The sequence below is a fragment of the Phascolarctos cinereus genome, unplaced genomic scaffold (assembly GCF_003287225.1).
Source record: "Phascolarctos cinereus isolate Bilbo 61053 unplaced genomic scaffold, phaCin_HiC Scaffold_2;HRSCAF=192, whole genome shotgun sequence".
Taxonomy (NCBI): Eukaryota; Metazoa; Chordata; class Mammalia; order Diprotodontia; family Phascolarctidae; genus Phascolarctos; species Phascolarctos cinereus.
The window spans coordinates 414,106,763-414,126,620 of NW_027555625.1; the positions used below are offsets into that span (position 1 = coordinate 414,106,763).

At 35.7% G+C, this 19,858-nt stretch overlaps 1 protein-coding gene across 4 annotated transcripts in view; it reads left to right on the plus strand.

The window, feature by feature from the left end:
• LOC110203416 (ovomucoid-like) overlaps positions 1 to 14,855 on the plus strand; it is a 28,918-nt gene extending 14,063 nt beyond the window's left edge. For all 4 annotated transcript variants that reach the window (XM_078149096.1, XM_078149095.1, XM_078149098.1 and 1 more), the window contains 4 exons: positions 333 to 454; positions 1,425 to 1,467; positions 9,435 to 9,544; positions 14,657 to 14,855. In XM_078149096.1, coding sequence (XP_078005222.1) covers positions 333 to 454; positions 1,425 to 1,467; positions 9,435 to 9,544; positions 14,657 to 14,702 — 321 coding nt within the window. In that variant the 3' untranslated portion in view covers positions 14,703 to 14,855. The remainder of the gene's footprint in view (positions 1 to 332; positions 455 to 1,424; positions 1,468 to 9,434; positions 9,545 to 14,656) is intronic.
• Positions 14,856 to 19,858: the final 5,003 nt, after the last annotated feature.

A 19,858-nucleotide genomic window follows, 5' to 3' on the forward strand; every position in this document is an offset into this window, starting at 1 on the left:
TGAAAGGAACCTTGGAGCTTTCTATTACAACCTCCTTCTTTTCTATGTTCAGTGTGAGAGTCAAAGAAGTTGTGACTTGCTATTGAACACTTGGCTAGTAAGTCTCAGAGGCAGTAGCTGAACCTAGATCTTCCTGACTCCAGATTTAGAACTGTGATTACTACAATTCTAATGGGAGGGAGGGAAGGAGAGTGACTAGTCCTACATCCAAAAAATGATCAGTGATTTAACAGGGACACTGTACATTAGCATAAGAGTTGGAAAAATAAGTTTGTAAGTTCCATTATACAATGGAACTAGAGGACCATCTCTATTCTGTCTTTTACCTGCAGGTTGATTGCTCTGCATACCCCAGCACCAGCAAGGGTATAATATGCCCTGATGCCTTCAAACCAATATGTGCTACTGATAAGAAAACTTATGTGAATGAATGTTCACTCTGTGCCACTAATGCGTGAGTACCACATTAAAATAGCTAGCTCAGGCTCACCCAGTTTATATCCTCAAGGGAGCTACTTCCTATTCTAAAGCCAATAATAAGCATTTATTATGTACTTGCTATTTGCCAGTCATTTTGTTAATCATTGGGGATACAAAGAAAAAACGCATATAGTCGCTGCCCTCAAAGAACTTACATTAGGCATATAAGAGGTGCAGTGGATAGTGTCCTGGATATGGAGTCAAGAAGACCTGAGTTCAAATACTTTTTCACACTGTTACTCATAATGGCAAAAGGCCCTAGAATGCAGTTAGTCCAATGTTTACCTAGAGTTAGAAACCCCTTTAAGACACCCCTTGCAAACTTGTCTTCCAATCTTTCTTTGGGCAATTCCAGTGACAGGGAGTTCACTGCCTTATGAAGCACCTTATTCCATTGTTCTGCCACTCGAGTTTTTCTTTTTTCTTCTTCCTTCCTTCCTTCCTTCCTTCCTTCCTTCCTTCCTTCCTTTCTTTCTTTCTTTCTTTCTTTCTCTCTGGCAATTGAGGTTAAGTGACTTGCCCAGAATCACACAGCTAGTGTTACATTTCTGAGACAGGATTTGAACTCAGGCCCTCCTGACTCCAAGGCTGGTGTTCTATCCACTCTGCCACCTAGCTGCCCCAGCCACTCCAGTTTGTATGAAGTTTTTCCTCATATGAGGATGATATCTGCCTCCTTAAAGTTATCAATCAAAGCAGTAGAAAAAATACTGTTCAGGGAATCAAATGATTCGGACGACTAATATTATGGATGTCCTTGGGACCATTACTTAAAAACAAGAAACTAGGTGATATCTAAGGTGTCTTCCATTTTTAATGATCAGACAGGATATTTTATGTGCCCAAATACCCCATTTCTCAGATCTGTGGGATAAAATAGAGTCAATTGCATTAGGACTTGCCCTCTTATGAGGTTTACTGATCCTGAACTTCCTCTCTTACAGAGAAAAAGAGCTGAATATTAAGAAACTGCATAATGGGGAATGTGTAAGTACATGTATTAGTTTTGGGAATTAATCTAGTCATGGTTGATTTGTTTCTTTCCTGAAGGTCATTAACTGCAGTCTCCGCCATCCAGAACTAAGAAAAAACAAAACAAAACAAAACAGAAAAATGCTGAGACATTTCTGAGAACCTGAAACAACCTACTCATTCTTAACTTAGTTACTTTCACTTTCAATACAACTGTAAGAAGCAGTGTGATATAATGGAAATACACCACCACAATAACTAATAGAGTCACAATCTTCAAATAGTTCAATAGGCTGGATGAGGCAAACCTAAGAAGGGCAAATTTAATAGGGATAAATGCAAAATTGTGTACTTGCCTTCAGCTTCCCAAGTACAGTATGGAGAAGCATGATTGGCCAATAGTTGATTACCAGAAACTTCTCTAACTCAAAAACATCTGCAAAAGGAATTATGCCATGCATAAAGAAACTAAAGCTGAACCAATGACACAAGAAGACAGAAATAATGTAAATGTAAAAACTTCATTCAATAACATTGGAGAGCTTAAGTACTTTGAGCTCTCATTCAGGGTTGCCCACACAGGTCACAAGATGGTGAACTCTGTGCAAATAATCTCACCAAATATAATCCCACCCTTAAACCTACAGGGTTCAGTTAGGGGTGAGTTTCCTGACTGTTCCCCTCATAGAAATGACACAGCCTGAAATCCATCCCTTGGCCCTCCACTCCCCTCACCTCTTTCCCTCCTGCTCATCAATCAGCAATAAGATGTAGCACACTCTGGTTCTGCCAAGCCACATGAAGAAAAGAGAAATATGTAAGAGGTTTAGGGGATAAAAAATGTGGGCAGCATGGAGAATATCCTGGAGTTGAGAAAAGGGGAAAGGACTTCTGGCTGTACATAAAAAGATCTGGCTAATTAAAGTCAGTTCTCTCCTGTATAAATTTACTTTGTACAGGGAATACACAGTGGAGAATCTCTTCAAAGTAGCGATGATTTGGAAAGAGAAAATGGCAGATTTATAACACAAAAATGCAGAAATGGAAAAAAAATCTGAGATGAGAAATAAACAAAAATCTGAACATTAGAAGTACAAATCACAAACCAAAGCAGCTGAACTTGACAGAGTGCACATAATAGCCTCCCCAGAAAAACAGGATGCCTAAAGCCAAGCCAAATCAAAACCCAGCTAACCAACCAAACAAAAACCTGCATATAATATAGCAGGAAATACTGTAAACAAAGTATCTAAATATTTTGCATAGAAACAGAAAAATACCAATTCATCAAATATATGAATTGCTACCAAGATAAAACCTCACTCTTAAAATTCTAAGCCTTGTAGAGGCTTTCTTTCCAAAAACAGATACACTTTACAAAAAGTCCAGAACAAAGTCCTTCAGCTATGAAGAAATAACTTATTCTTAAAGGCAAAGAAACATATGATGCAACCTAAAATAACATTCTGCAACACTGAGCCTGAACATAAATCCCAAAATGCTATACTTTTGACAAAAGTGAGGCATTTAAACTATTCTTGAAGAAGAAAAAAAAAACTGAGGTGAGCAGAATATTTGATTTGTGATAATTACAGAGAAGGACAAAAGAAAGCTAGATAAGTACAATTATTAAGAAAATACTGAGGGAGCTTCAGGATGGCACACAGACCAAGATGGCGCTGACCTTGCAGCTGCTGCCACAGCTGTCCCTGCTTCTCTCCCAGGCTACTGCAGCACTGTACGTTGGTCCATTCAGCATTTTATACTTGGGACAACTAAAATGACAAACCCAACTGGTTTAACATTACACTAACCTTTGGCACTACTGTAGACTTGTGAGTCTCGCTCCTACAACAACATGAAGAAGACATTTTACAGTATGGAAGAATTTCAATAAAAACTGAAACTCCGTTGCCTGAAATTGAACAGTGGTAGTTAATATTTTAAGGCATGTATCTTTTGTCATCAGATACAACACACCATGACAATGGTAATTTAGGAAGTTGATGAGAGTTTTCTTTTAGCTGGTAGTTTCAATGTCATTCTGCTAAGCTCACTTTTCCTTATGTGAAGTCTTACTTCAGATTCAGAATGATCATTATTTAATAGTTTAGCAAATTGGGAAGACTGAGATGCTTCTAGTAAATCAGAAAAAAAAAAGTTGCTCTTTTTTTTTCTTCTAGTATAGCCATTTGGAGTTAGAAAAAAATGTAGAGATGGGTATCTAGCGTTCTATCTCCACACTGTGAAAGTTTAATGATTTACCTTTCTTCACTACAGCAAGCGCCTAATGCAACCTGCTTGCCCTTCTTACAGGTCTGTTTTATAGTCTGTGATATTTGGTAGATAAATTGTTAGGGATTGATGGTATACAGAAATGGTTAAGATGATCCTTATCCTTGAAGAGTTTACTATCCACTAGGGGAAGTACATAGGGCTTGCCTAAGTTGTGATACCAACCAGAATGTAAAGTTTCCTGAGAAATACAAGGGAAGATCTCTGAGAAGTCACAAGAAAGAAAGATATACAGAAGAGGGAGGATCCAGAAAAGCACTTGCTTACCAGTAAAAACCAACCAAACTTGGGTTTGTACTTGTAGATAAATTGAAAATTCTACTTGTAAAAAAAAGAAAACAACAATAAAAGTAATCATCTTGTGTACATAAGCTCTTGAAAAAAGTAAGGAAATTGTTCAGAGGGGAAAAGAAATATAAAGTGTTTAACAAAAGATGAAAAAAGGACTTAAACAACCAAAAATTTAAGGGGAATTTAAGGAATAGGGGGACAAAAGGAGAAAAAGATGCATTTATTTTTAAATATTTATTTTTCATAATTATATGTAAAAACTTTTTTAAAAAATAAATTGAGTTTTAAGGTTTTTTTCCCTCCCTTTCTCCCTGAGACAGCAAGCAATTTGATATAGGTTATGTATGTACAGTCATGCAAAATATATTTCCATATTAGTCATGTTGTAAAAGAAAAAAGACACAAAACTGCCAAAACTTATTTTATAGAGCTAGAAAAAAATAACAAAATGTATCTGGAAGAACAAAATGTACAGAATATCAAGAGAACTAATGAAAAGATATGCAAATGAAGTGGCCTAGCCATACCAGCTCTTAAATTGTATTCTGAAGTGGTAATTATTGAAACTACTTGGTATTGGCTAAGAAATATAGAGGTGGATCAATGAAATAGGTTAGGTACACAAGACACAGTCATCAATGACTATAGTAATCTACTGTTTGATAAACCCAAAGACTCCAGCTTCTGAGATAAGAACTCACTATTTGACAAAAATTGCTGGGAAAACTGGAAACCAGGCATAGACCAACATCTTATAACGTATACCAAAATAAAGTCAAAATGGGTACATGACTTAGATATAGAGGCTGATACTATAAGCAAACTGGGAGAGCACGGAATAGTTTACTTATCCAATCTATGGAGAATGGAATAATTTGTGATCAAACAAGAGATAGAGAATATTACAAAATGCAAAATGAATAATTTTGATTACATTAAATTGAAAAGCTTTTGCATAAACAAAGCCAATGCTTCCAATATTAGGACAGAAACAGAAAAATGGGAAAGAATTTTTATAACCCATGTCTCTGATAAAAAACCTCATTTCTAAAATATGAAGAGAACTGAATGAAATTGATAAGAATACAAGTCACTCCCCAATTTATAAATGGTCAAAGAATATGAACAGGCAGTTTTCAGATGAAGGAATTAAAGCTATTTGTAGTCATATTAAAAAATGCTGTAAATCACTAGTGATTAGAGAAATGCAAATCAAAACAACTATGAGGTACAACTCTGATGTGATAGGTACCACATCATACCTATAAGATTTGCTAATGTGACAAAAGAGGAAAATGATAAATGCTAGAGAAGATGTGGGAAAATGGAAAGATTAATGCATTGTTGGTGGAGTTGTAAACTGATCCAACCATTCTGGAGAACAATTTGGAACTATTCCCAAAGGGCAATCAAAGTGCGCATATCCTTTGACCCATACCATTTCTATGTCCATAACCCAAAGAGGTCATACAAATGGGGAAAAGGATCCGCAGCTTTTTTTGTGGTGGCAAAGAAATGGAAATTGAGCTGAATGGATGCCCATCAGATGGGGAATGGCTGAACAAGCTGTGGTATATGAATGTAATAGAATACTATTGTGTTATAAGAAATTAGCAGGCAGATTTCAGAAAAACTGGAAAGATTTACATGAACTGATGCTAATTGAAATGAGCAAAACCAAGAGAACATTGTACATAGTAACAGCCACATTGCATGATGACTAACTTTGATAGATTTGTTTCTTCTTAGCAATGCAAGGATCTAAGATAATTCCCAAAGACTTATGATGAAAAATGCTGTCCACATCCAGAAAAAAAAAACTATGGAGTCTGAATGCAGATTGAAGCATACTATTTGCTGCCTCTTTTTTTTTGTTTGTTTCTTCTTTCTCATGCTTTCTCCCATTGGTTCTAATTCTTCTTTACAACATGACTAATATAAAAATAGGTTTAATGAATATATATGTTGAGCCTATATCAATTTACAAGCTGTCTTGGGGTGGGGACAGGGGAGTGATGGGGAGAAAATTTGGAACTCAAAATCTTATGGAAGTGAATGTTAAATCTAAAAATAAATAGTTTTTTTTATTAAAAAAAGAAAAAAAACACAAAAAGTAAAAAAACCAGTATGCTTCCATAAGCATTCAGACTTATTTCTCTAATGTCCCTTCCAATTCACAGAATGTGTGCTTGCTGATGCAGCTCCTCATCATGAATGTGCAACAGCATGATGGAGTAAAAAAGACTTCTGGAGAATAAAATAAGTAGAATTTTAAAAGAAAAGAAAAAAAACTGAAAAGTAAAAATTCCTGGTTGTACTTGATCAGAATTTCCCATATTCAAATTCTGTCTCGGATAATTATTTGATATTGATAACTTTGAGAAGTCCCTTCACCTGAAATTTCTGAGTCTCATTTTCCTCAACTGCAAAATAGGAATGATAACTATATTCTATAATCCACAAGGTGCTTTCATTTATTTGTTTATGTATCTTTTTTGTGAATTTAATTATTTTTAAAGTCTCCTAGAATTGAAATGAGAAAGCTAAGCTCTAGAAAGGTTAGGTGACTTGCCCAAATAATATTGGGAGTAAATAGCAAACAAAAGCACTTTTTCATCCTTAAAACACTCTATGAATGTAAGAAGTTTCTGTTGCTGCTGTTGTTATTGCTATTATTCTTCAGTGCCTCAAGACAGCACCTACATGGGTCCACTTAAAGTTTTGTAAGTAGTGCTAATCTGGAAAGAGTAGAGTACATTGAGTATGAACCAGTGATAAATGTAGTCTGTCACCTGAGAATCAGCCTAATTTATTTAGCAGAAGATTATATCATGCAGTAAGTTGCAATACAGTCAAAATAGAACTCAAAATCATGTCATGAGACATCTGAAAGAACTGGTTTAGCCTGAAGAAGAGAGGACTTACTAGATATATTAAGATTGTCTTCCTACATTTAAAAAGCTTTCATATGGAAGAAAGAGGCAATGGACTTAGCATCAGGAGGACTTGAGTTCAAATGCTATCTTAGACACTTACTAGCAGTGTGACTCTGGGCTTAACCTCTGTTTGCCTCAGTTTCTTCATCTATAAAATAATCAGGGTGGAACCAAGACGGTGCAGTAAAAGCAGTGACTTGTTTGAGCTCTCCTCCAAACCTCTCTAAATACCTGTAAAAATGGCTCTAAACAAATTCTAGAGCAGCAGAACCCACAAAAAGAAAGAGTGAAACAAATTTCCAGCCCAAGACAACATGGATGGTTGATTGCATAGGTTTCTTGTGCCAAGCTTGGAAAGGAGCTCAGTTCAGTGTGAGGCAAAGAAGGGTCTCCATGAACCCAGAGCAGGCCTCAGGGGACTAAATCACTAGCAGCTGTTGCGATCTCCAGACTTCTTAACTCAGAAACTCCAAAGACAACTTAGTAGGTCAGTAGGAAACATCTGTTGTACCTCAAAAGGAGAGGAACATGGTCTGGTCCCAATCCTGGTGCAGCCCCAGTGTGGTAGCTGCTTTCAGAGCTCTTGGGCCACAAACAGTGGGGGGGCTTGAGCAGCTGATCAGAAGGGGATGCCAGGGATTTATTTGCTGGTGCTGAGGCAGGATGCTCTTGCTTTTCCCATGCTTGGATCTGGTTCACAGTTCTGGGTAGCAGTCCTGGGGTGAGGACTATAGGAGGAGTACTGGTGTGGGAAGAGAAATAAGAGTGATGCATTTATGTATATGTATCTATGTGTGTGTGTGTGTGTATATATACACACACACACACACACACACACACACAAATACACACACACATATATGTAGACAGGTCATAGGTGAGTTGAATATGATGGGATGATATCTAAAAAAGAAAATTAAGCAGTGAAAGAGGAATATACTGAGAGAAGGAGAAAGGGAGAGGTAGAATGGTGTAAATTATCTCACATGAAAAGGGCAAGAAAAAGCTTTTAAAGTGGATGGGAAGTGGGGGGAGGTGAAAGAGAATGAGTGAGTCTTACTCTCATCAGATATGGTTAAAGGAGGGAATAACAAACACACTCAATTGGGTATGAAAATCTATCTTACACTACAGGAAAATGGGGGGAGGGGGATAAGAGAGGGGGGGATGATAGAGGGGAGGACATATTGGTGGAGGGAGTAATCAAAATGAAATTCTTTTCAGGAGGGCCAGGGTGAAAGGAGAGAATAGAATAAATGGGGAATGGGATAGGATGAAGGGAAATAGTTAGTTTTTCACATGACCATTATGGAAGTGTTTTGCATGACTACACATGTATTTTATTTTATTTTATTTCATTTTTTTTATGACTACAGATGTATAACCCATATCAAGTTGCTTGCCTTCTCAATGAGGGTGGGTGGGGAGGGAGGAAGGTAGAGAATTTGAAACCCAAAGTTTTAAAAACAAATGTTAAAAATTATTTCTACATGCAATTGGGAAATAAGATACAGGCAATGGGGTATAGAAAATCTATTCTCCCCTACAGGAAAATAGAAGGGGAAGGGGATAAGAGAAGGAGGGGCATGATAGAAGGGAGAGCACATTGGGAAAAGGGGTATTCAGAATGTATGCCATCTTGGGCTTGGGGGAGGGGAGAGATGGGGAGAAAATTTGGAATTCAAAATCTTGTGGAAGTGAATGTCGAAAACTAAAAATTAATTAATTAATTAAAAATAAGGATACTAACAGGATCTGTCTCTCAGTGCTTCTATAAGGATAAAATGATAATGCACTTTGAAAACCTTAAAATTCTACAAAATACTTGTTATTGTTGTTATTATTATTACAATGAGGTAGCATAGTGAGTAGGGTGCTGTGCCTGAAGTCAGGAAGACCTGAGTCCAAATATGGCCTTGGACCTTTATTAACTGTGTGACCCTAGAGAAGTCACTTGATCTGTGTTTACCTCAGTTTCTTAATCTTTAAAATGGGGATAATAATAGTACCTACCTGTCAGGGTTGTTGTGAGAATCAAATGAAGTAATATATATGAAGTGGTTGGCACAGTGCCCCATAATAGTAAGAACTATATAAATATTAGTTTAATGATGATGGTGGTGGAGGTGGTGGTGGTGGCTATGCTCATGCTGATACTTTCTCTAGATGATCACAGAGGGCAAAATGAAGAGCAATACATAGAAGTTACAGTAATCAGTTTCTGGCTCAATACAAGGAGAGACCTAATAATTAAAACTGTCCAGTAATGGAGCTGGATGCCTTGAGGTATTGTTAGCTTGCTGTCACTAGAGTGTTTAAGCCGATTGGGAATGACCACATATTCAGGATCTTATAAAGTTGATTTGTTTGGTGGGAGTGTTGATCTCTGATATCTTTTGATGTCCCTTCCAATTTTAGTGAATCTCTAATAAATACTTTTTTTGGGGGAGGGACATGTAGATTGTGTGCCCAAAAGAAGAACAAACTGCCTGTACTGTGGAATATATGCCCCACTGTGGATCTGATAACTGTACTTATGCAAACAAATGTGCCTTCTGCAATGCTGTTGTGTGAGTATTGAGATGAACAATTTGTTGGTAATGAGATCCCTTCTTATACGGCTTACACTTGTCTAGGGCTGAGCCACCTGTTTCCCTCCCCAATTAAGACGAGAAAATGCTGGCTTTTCCAACATGGGCTCTCACTGTGGGTGACCAGAAGGTTTACCACCTTTGTATCTGTTCCTTAAGCAGAGTCAGGAAAAGTAAACTCCATCATTAGCCGTGTTCAAAAAAGAAAAAAAAATAAGAAAGAAAGAAAAGAAAATATGTTTTAATTCTTCACTGAATCCATTAGTTTTTTTTTTTCTGGGGGTAGATAGCATGCATTATCATGATCCCTTTGGAACATGATTGGTCATTGTGTTAATCAGTTATTAAGTCTTTCAAAGCTGATTATCATTATATTGCTGTTACTGTAAAAATGTTCTCTTGGTTCTGCTTATTTCACTTTGCTTCAGTTCATATGTCTTCCTATGTTTTCTTGAAATCATCCCCTTCATCATTTTTATATTACAATAGAATTCCATCACATCCATATATCACAATTTATTTAGCCATTCCCCAATTCTTGGACATCCCATCTGTTTCCAATTCTTCACCACCACTAAAAGATACATGTGTACGTATGTATGTATGTATGCATGTATTTTATGGAAGGTTCATTTTCCTTTTTCCTTTGATAACGTTGAGGTATAGACCTAATAGCCATATTTCTGGGTCAAGAGGTTTGCACAGTTTAATTGCTTTTTGGTCATGGTTCCACATTGCTTTCCAGAATGAGTGGACTAGTTCACACCTCTATCGGCACTGTATTAGTTTATCTGCTTTCACACACCATCTCTCACATTTGTCATTTTCCACTTTCTGTCACTTTATCCAAAACAAAGTGCATAAGGTGGGACCTCAAAGTTGTTTTAATTTGGTTTTTTCTAATTATTAGTGGTTTATAGTATTTCTTCATATGTCTATTGATAACTTGTATTTCTTTCTCTGAAAGCTTCCCAGACATATCTTTTGACCATTTATCAATTGGAGAATGGTTCTTTTTCTTGTAAATTTGGCTCAGTTCTCTATATGTCTACCTCTGTCAGAGAAACTTGCAAAGATTTCCTGTTTCTTGCTTTAATTCTAATTTTACTTGCATTTGTTTTATTTGTGTGCAAAACTTTTCAATTTTATGTAATCAAAATTATCCATTTTACCACTTGTGAACATCCATCCCTCTATTGTTTCATCATAAACTCTTTCCCTATGCATAGATTTAAAGGTAATTGCTTTTACACTCCATTAATTTGCTTATTCTATTGCTTTTTGAGTTTATATCATGTACCAATTTCTAGTTTATCTTGGTAAAGGTATGAGATGTTGGTCTATGCCTAATTTCTACCAGACTACTTTCTAGTTTTCCAAGGAGTTTTTGTCAAATAGTTTGTTCTTGCCCTAATAGCTGGGACATTTGGGCTTATCAAATACTATGCTATTGTTCACATTTGCTTCTGGGTATTATGTATATATTGTGTTCCTTTCATCATTAACCATATCTCTAATTTTTAATTTATTATGCAATGCCAAAGGTGGTGCAGTGGATAGAGTGCCTGTCCTAGAGTCGTAAATACGCAAGTTCAAATTTGGCCTCAGACAATAGCTGCATGAGCAAGTTACTTAACTCTGTTTGCCTCAGTTTCCTTATATGTAAAATAATTTGGAGAAGAAAATGGCAAATCATTTCAGTATCTTTTCCAAGAAAACCTCAGATCAGGTCACAAAGAATCAGACATGACTGAAAAATGATTGAAGAACAAGTAAACAACCAAATTGTTTCAATAATTATACCTTTGCAGTATAAGTTGATGTCTGGTATTGCTAGGCCATGTGTCATACTGTTTTTCATTGATTCCTTTGAAATTCTAATTTCTGCCAGACTACTTTCCAATTTTCCAAGAAGTTTTTGTCAAGTGCAGCTAGATGGTACATTGGATAGAGTGACGGGCTTGGAATCAGGAAAACTGCACGTTGTATTAAAGCTGTCCATCTTATCCTTGCTTCCTTGTAGGACAGAATTATTTTCTTCAGTGAGCTCTTTTACTTCCTTTCCCACTTGGCCAATTCTGCTTTTTAAATTGTTCTTTTCTTCAGTGAAATTTTGTACCTCCTTTTACATGTGGCCAATTCCACTTTTTAAATCACTCTTTTCTCCATTGAATTTTTGTACATCTTTTGCCATTTGATCAATTTTTTTAAGGAGTTATTCTCATTATAGGATTTTTGTTCCTCTTCTGTCATTTGCCCTATTTTATTGTTTAAGTTGTTATTTTCTTCAGTATTTTTGGGGCCTCCTTTACCGAGCTGTTGATTCTTTTTTTTTCATTATTTTCTTGCATTGCTGTCATTTCTTTTCCAAATTTTCCCTCTATCTTTTTTATTCAATCTTTAAAATAATTTTTGAACTTTTCTAGGAATTGTTTTGGGGCCTAAAACCAATTCACATCTTTCTTTGAGGTTCTGGATGTAGCTATTTTGACTCTGTTGTTTTCTGAATTTGTTGATTTTCCTTTTTAACATAGTAACTTTCTATAGTCAGGTTATTTTTTGTTATTGTTGTTGTTGTTTGCTCATTTTTTTCTAGCCTATTTTTTGACCTTTAACTTTTGTTAAAGTTGGTCTGTACTCTCAGAGTGGAGAGGGTACTGTCCAAAATTTCAGGGTTTTTATGCTGCTGTTTTCAGGGAAAGTTATGGGGGTCTCCAAGTTTTAAGTTCTTCCAAGTTGGTATGATCTCAGGAGAAGTGTGGTCACCACTCTCCTAGCCTGTGCTCTAGTCTATGAACAACTACAAACATTCTTTTCTTCCATAAAACTGTGACCATGGTCCCTGTTCTTCTGTGGTCACATGCTCTAGTGTTCTAGTCCCTCTCTTTGCTGTGGGACTGCAACTGGAACTCTGTATGGACACTGTGACAGAGTCTAGAACCTAGTGCTATCACAATTTCCCTTTTCTTCTGATCAGATTTCTGACCCTCTTACCATCTGTGGGCTGAGAACTCTGGACGCTGCCTCCAAGGACTCTTGCTGGCTTGCCAGGCAGGGCCTGTGTTGGACTGAGCCCCACTGTCACCCCAGTGAGACAGACCATCACCAATGACCTTTCAAATTGTCTTGGGCTCAAAAATTGTTTCATTGCATCCTTTTGTTGATTCTAACACTCCAGAATTCATTTTGAGGCATTATCTTAAAGTCATTTGGAGGGAAATTTGGGAGAACTCAGGCAAGTACCTGCTTTTACTTTGCCATCGTGGCTCTGCCTCATGCCTTTTTTTTTCCTATCCCTAGCCCTTCGCAGAGTGCCTGGCACATAGTAGGCACATAAAAAATTTTTATTGATCGAATTAATGGATGGACACCTTGTTATTTAACCACAAAGCTTCTGTCATTTTCTTTAGACTTATTTGAAGATTCTTGATTTTCCTTTCTAGTCTAGGCTTGGCTTCTCACTACCTTGACATTAAACTATTGCTCCCTTTTCTCATATCTCAGGCCAATCAGGAATGATCATTACTTACCTATATATTTAATGAGCAACTGAAAACTTGCTTATGATAAAAATACATGGTACTGCAATTACTCTGTTGCTCTGGATATAGACAATCCTTGAGTAGAAAACATTTTCTTTTTTTCTTTTTTTTTTGGCTTTTAGACAATTGGGGTTAAGTAACTTGCCCAAGGTCACACAGCTAGTAAGTGTCAAGTGTTGGGTCTGAGGCCGGATTTGAACTCAGATCCTCCTGACTTCAGGGCTGGTGCTCTATCCACTGTGCCACCTAGCTGCCCCTAGAAAACATTTTCTTAAATGAATAGTTTTGAACAGAAAACAAATATAGGTATACACCCCAAATGGCACTCATTATAAACTATGATAAAGTTTTATGTACGCTTTGCTTGGAGTATTTGAGGGGAAGTCCAGCTTATTTGGTTTAATATGGTGTTTTACTAAAGTGCAACAACTCTTTTTTTTTTCCTTCTCATGTTTTATTTAGTACTTTTTTCCCAGTTATATGTAAAAATAAAAGTGCAAAAATTATTATTTTTTAATTTTTCAATTAAATTACTCAATTTTAGTTTTTAACATTCTCTTAGATAAGATTCAGAGTTTTAAATTTTCCCCCTCTCTCTTCCCTCCCCTCGCCCCAAGATGGGATGCAATCTGATATTCTTATTAAACATATTTTCAAATTGTCATGTTGTAAAGAATAATTAGAATGAATGGGAGGAACCAAGAGAAAGAAGAGACACAAAGCAAAACAAAAAAAGACAGAGAGAGAGAGCAAATAGTCTGCTTTGATCTGCATTCAGACTCCATAGTTCCTTTTCTGGATGTGGATAGCATTTTCCATCATGAGATTTTTGGAGTTGTCTTAGATCCTTATATTGCTGAGAAGAACTAAGTCTCTCAAAGTTAGTCATCACACAATGTGGCTGTTACTGTGTATAATGTTTTCCTGGTTCTGCTCACTTCACTCAGCATCAGTTCATATAAGTCCTTCCAGATTTTTCTGAAGTCTGCTCCACCTCCCTGAGGCTCAGGATCTCCCACTAGTTTGCTGAGACACCTCCTCTCCTGTACCGGTCTCCTTCAGCCACAACAAGAAGGATCTTTCCTGTTAATCCCCCTAGACTCACAAGCTAAAAAATCTGCTGTAACCCATCTTTCTGCTGGCTCCACTATTCCAGAATTTTTCCTGGGGTGGTAGTATCTGAGGTTTTCAAGGTCAGTAAGGGAGGGTAAGAGTGACTTACTGCTTACTCTGCCATCTTGGCTCCTGGAAGTCCCACAATAGTTCATAGTAGACGTTGTGTTCCACATTTGGGCCATATGATAAAGGAGAAATGTCTTTTCTGCCTTATCATATTTGTCTATATTTGTACCAACTTGGTAACAGGGAACACCTTCAATATCTGACAAAACTGATACATAGAACGTATCCTATGATTGTATACGTGTAATAATATAGGCAATTTCTCATTACCATCCTGCCACTCCCACAGTTACAAAAATATCCCAATTCTTTCTATAAATAACATGTCTTTACGTATTGGTTCTGTAACCACATGCTTCTCTTTCAGGAGGAGCAATAATTCTCTGACCTTAAAGCATATTGGCAAATGCTGAATCCACACTCAGGACAGTAGCAAAAGATTGACTTCTGCAATCACTTTCCAAGAAAATATACTCAATGAGTCATCCTCTAGTATTAGGCTGAGCTGAAAACAATGGTAATGTGAGATCTGCTTGTTGATTTTCTTCCTCAATAAATAATTCTCTGCAGGACTTCTTAAAATTGTATGTTTTTCTTGTATCAATGTGCTTAGCACCTAAATAATTTGATTATTTTTAAGAGGTGAAATGGTCATAGGTCAGGTAATAATTACAAAAATAAAAAAAAGTTATTGAACTGTTCATTGGCACAGAGTGCTCTTCAATCATGACTGAAGGGCACTGGATTTGGAGTCAGGACCTGGTTTCACATCCTGATTCTTTTACTTATTTAACTTTGGGAAAGTTACCTTCTCTGGCCTTCATGTATAAAACTCACTCCCTGGGCATCATACATTAAACTTCTCTCATATGTAAAGCAAAGGATTATACTAGAAAATGATAGGATGATGGGTGTTAAAAGAAAAGAAATCATTTAGTCCATCTCTTTCATTTTATATTCTCTAAGCTCTCTTCTAAGTCTATATCCCCATAAGCGTTTTAAAGGATTGTTGAATCATAGAATTTGATCTGAAAGAGATATTTAAAAAAATCTTAGTTCTATGAGGTTGGAACTTTATAAGCTTTATTAAATCCATCTTATAGAGAAGGAAACAGAGGTCAAGAGAGAGGAAGTGAATAACTCAAGGTCACACAACAGTTAAATGACAGCATTAGGATTAAAACACAGGACTTCTGACAACAACCCCACTATTGTTTCTAGTACATGCAAAACTCATATGTGGATGTGTGTTGTGACACTATATTAATTAATCACAGAATGTTGAATTAGCTGGAGTCTTAGATACCCTTTGATGGGACTCCATTTTACATGTAACCAGCAGGTGTCAGTATGGAGCAAAGTTGGCCAACTAAGCACTCTCCTTTAAATTTTCTTTTCCCAATAGAAAACAAGCAGGTTGATTTCTCTCAGGCTGCTGTCTCCATGTAATGGGTAAAGCTTAGATGGACACTCATATTCAAGGTAGAAGATCACCTAAGACTGCCCATATTTTAAGTAAATGGATCTGCTGCAAAGAACTTGGTTTTGGCCTAGGGGAAATGGCCCTCAGATTTACATCTTTCTCTGCTGTTTTGGAAAATCTGTGAGACAAAAGTGATAATAAATCATTATACACATAGGAAATTGGTATTCAAAGAAGCAACTACCTCTGAAATCATATTGCCCCTTAATGGATAGCATTCTACTTCAAGAAAAGGAGAATGACAGCTTCTTAAGGAAAGTGGCATCCATAAGGGAGAGAAGATTTCATAGCAAATTGGAAAGAAAATGATAATGGGGAGGGAAGGAGGCAAAAACGGTTTGTATTAATGATGAGACAATAAAAAAAAATCTCCCATGAAGCAATATTTATATTGTGTCTATCTCCTGCAGGAACTGATATTTCTAAGAGTGATACATGACAAAAAAGGAGGCAAGATCTACAAGGCAAAAACATAGATATTATTTAGAAGAAGAAACTGAAAACTTTAGAAGCTTTGAATCCATGAGAAATACAGAGAGTGAAGACATAATAAATAAGCATAAGGTATATGAATTAATGAAAGTTGAGAATAGAATAAGAGGATGAAATTAATTCTTTGGAAAAAATTAAAAAATAGATTTTTTAAAGAAAATTCTTTAGAAAATTTTTAAAAAGTTGAGGGAGAAGGGAGGAAGGCAATTTTAACAGTAAAAAGGGGAAGAATTGGATAAAAGGAATGAATGGCACTTCAAAACTGAAAAAAGGGGGTAAAATGGGGTAAGAAGGGGGAATTAAGAAGGAGAGGAAAAGAACATATAGGAATAAGGTTGTCTTAAATTACATTAATCAAAAATAACTGAAAAGACAAAATACTATCTTTATGGAGAAAGAAAAATAAAAATATTCTTAATTCAGAAAAAAAAATCTTAAAGATCTTTGTAGGAAAATATAAATTAAACTCACATAACTTCAAATGGAAAGACTTAAAATATATAATAAAATAAGAGTGATAGATTAGATAAATCAAAACCTCAAATAATTGATTAAAAGTAATACTCCTAAAAGACACACACAGAATAAAAATAAAGACCTAAAATAAAATTAGCAATGTATGACATGAAACAAAAAAAAGTTATAATAATGTGAGATGAAGCAAACTCCAAAAATTCTCAAAATAGAGATAAACTAGGAAATTACATTATGCTGAAAGGAACCATAGATAATAAAACAATATCAATGTTAAATTTCTTTGCTTCAGGTGTCTTTGCATCTAAATACATGAAGGGGAGAAAAAAGGTGAATTACAAAAAGACAAAATAAAATTAAAAACGGATAATAACTCAGTAATAGAAGGAGACTTCAACATCAGTCTCTCAGTTTCTGATAAATCTAGCAAAAAGATAAACAAAAGGAAAAATATGAAATTGAACACATTTCTGGAGAAGCTAGACATCTAAAAGCTAAAGAAAACCTATATTTCTTATTATTAGATGGAATTTTTATAAAATTTGACCATATGTCAGGGCACAGAGATGTTGCAAATAAATGTAAAAATGGGGGAAAATATAGCAAATATATCCTTTACATATTATAATGCATCAAAATAATAATCAGCTTTGGAGGAGCAAGCAAAAGAAGCAGACCCAAATGGATATTTGTCAATGAAATTCTAAATAATCAAAGAATAAATCACAGAAACAAATGAAATGAAATTATAATGATGAAACAACATGCCAGAATTCCTGGAGTGGAGTCCTCAGGGAAAAGTTATATTCTCTCAAAATATAAACTAGCAGAAGAGAAAAAGAGAGGGTGCAGTTAGGTGGCACAGTGCACAGAGCACCAGCCCTGGAGTCAAGAGGACCTGAGTTCAAATCTGGCCTCAGGCATTCAACAATTACTAGCTGTGTGACCCTGGGCAAGCCACTTAACCCACTGCCTAACCAAAAAAAAAAAGAAAGAAAGAAAAAATAGAAAAGGAAAGGATTAATGAACCAACAAAATGTTGGAATAAAGGAAACTTTTAGAAAAATATAATTAAAAGTAGCATCAAAAATCAAAAGCATCTTATATAATAAGGAAGCAGAAGTTTTCTCAGTAAATATATTAGTAAGTAATACTACAGTTCTATAATATTAGGAATAGCCACACAACAAGAGAAAATAAAGTCATAAACATAGGCAGAAAAGTGATGAAAGTATCTATATTTCCTGATGACACAATGATACACTTAACAAATCCCAGACAATCATTAAAGATACTAATAGAAGCCATTAATAGCTTTGGCAATGTTGCAGGCTAAAAAAAAACTCTCAAAAAACCATTTTTACACAATAAAAAAATACAATAGGAAATTATAAAGATAAATTCCAATCAAAACAATTAAAAATGAAAAACAATTTGAGATCCAAAAAAACTTGTACAGATTAAATTTAAAAATTCTCCTTACAGAAATAAACAACTTAAACAGCTGAAGGAATACTCAGTTCTCATGCATACCAATAATATTTAAAAAATGACAATGTTTTCAAAGTTAATTTATTATTTTAATGCTAAACTACTCAATTAATCAAAAGGATTCTTTATAGAACTTGATGAAATGATAACAAAGTTCATTTGTAGAAATAAAGGATTAGACTGTCAAGGGAAATAATGATGGAAGTAGCAATGAATGGGGAGTAGCAACTCCAGACCTCCAATCATATTATAAAGCAAGAGTTATTATTTTTTTTAAATAGAGAAGCAGATCAATGGAATTGATTTTAAAAATAAAAAGTAAAAAAGCCAGAAACCATGAAATTCAATAATCCAATGTTTAATAAACCGCCCAGGCCAGCATCTTTTTCATTATTGTGAGCTTCTTCAGGGTGAACCCTATGTTTATTTTCAGTTTTGATTTCCCAGATACAAGCAGAAAAGAAAGCTTTACATATGATAGGAATTTAATGCTTTTAAAAATGAATTGAATGTATAGAGCTGCCTTCCACAGTGGTGAAGGTAGGGACTGGAGAAGTCTGTTTAAAATATGAGCGTTCCTGCACATGCTTAAGGTCCACTTGAGAGGGAGCAACAGAGCTCATGTTTTGGGGAGATTAAGTAACTAGAGCACAGGGTGTTCAAAGAGGCTATGGGTAGGGGTGGAGAAGAAGACTGAGTCAGGTTTTCAACTTATTGGGGAAGAGGAATGAATTTTAAAGCTGAATGGGATCCTAAAGAATATCTAATCCACCCACTTAAATTATACAGGGAAAACAAACAAACAAACAAAATAAAAACAAAAACAAAGAAGGCCCAGAGAGAAAGGAAGTTGCCTAAGATCACATAGATATTAAGTGGCAGATCCTACATTCAAACCCAGGTCCTCTTTCAGCAATATTTTTCCTTTGAAAATTTAAGCACTAGAATAATGGGAGATATTATTGTAACATTAACGTTTACATCCTAGCTCAGAATATACTAATTGTTTGGGGAAGTCTTTTCTCTCTTGAGGCTCAACTCCCTCATCTATAAACTGGAGATGATGGCATCTATACTACTAGTTTCAAAGGATTGTAATGGAAAATACATTGAAAACCTTCTCTATAGAAATTATAGTTATATTTATTATTGTTGTTGTCATTATTTTCACTGACCCAGCATAATTTCTATTGTGCTTCTATCATGCCCATGATGTCCTAGGCAGGGCCTATTACTGGCTCAGAGGGTGGGGAGTATCTGGGTGGGATTGAATGGTTCTGGGAGTCAGACTATGAGGTTGAACCTGCCATTGTTTATAATGACATTCTTCCAGGATTGAATCTATTCAACAGTAACTTGTTCTGAGCTTTCCCCAGGGCTTTATAGACTTTGGCAAACTTTCCCCTCTCATTGAGCCGCGTCTTCACAGATATTTAAGAGGCTTCCTGGCTTCTCATGACAGTTATAATTATATTTCAAAAAGAAGAGGCCAACCCAGTATTTTAGCTGTGTTTTAAAATACATCCCGTTTTCCCATTACTACTAGCTTTTCCTTGACACTGACTACTTTCCCAGAACTAAGACAAATAGAAGTTGTCAGGGAGGCAGTTTTATTTTAATACAAAGAAA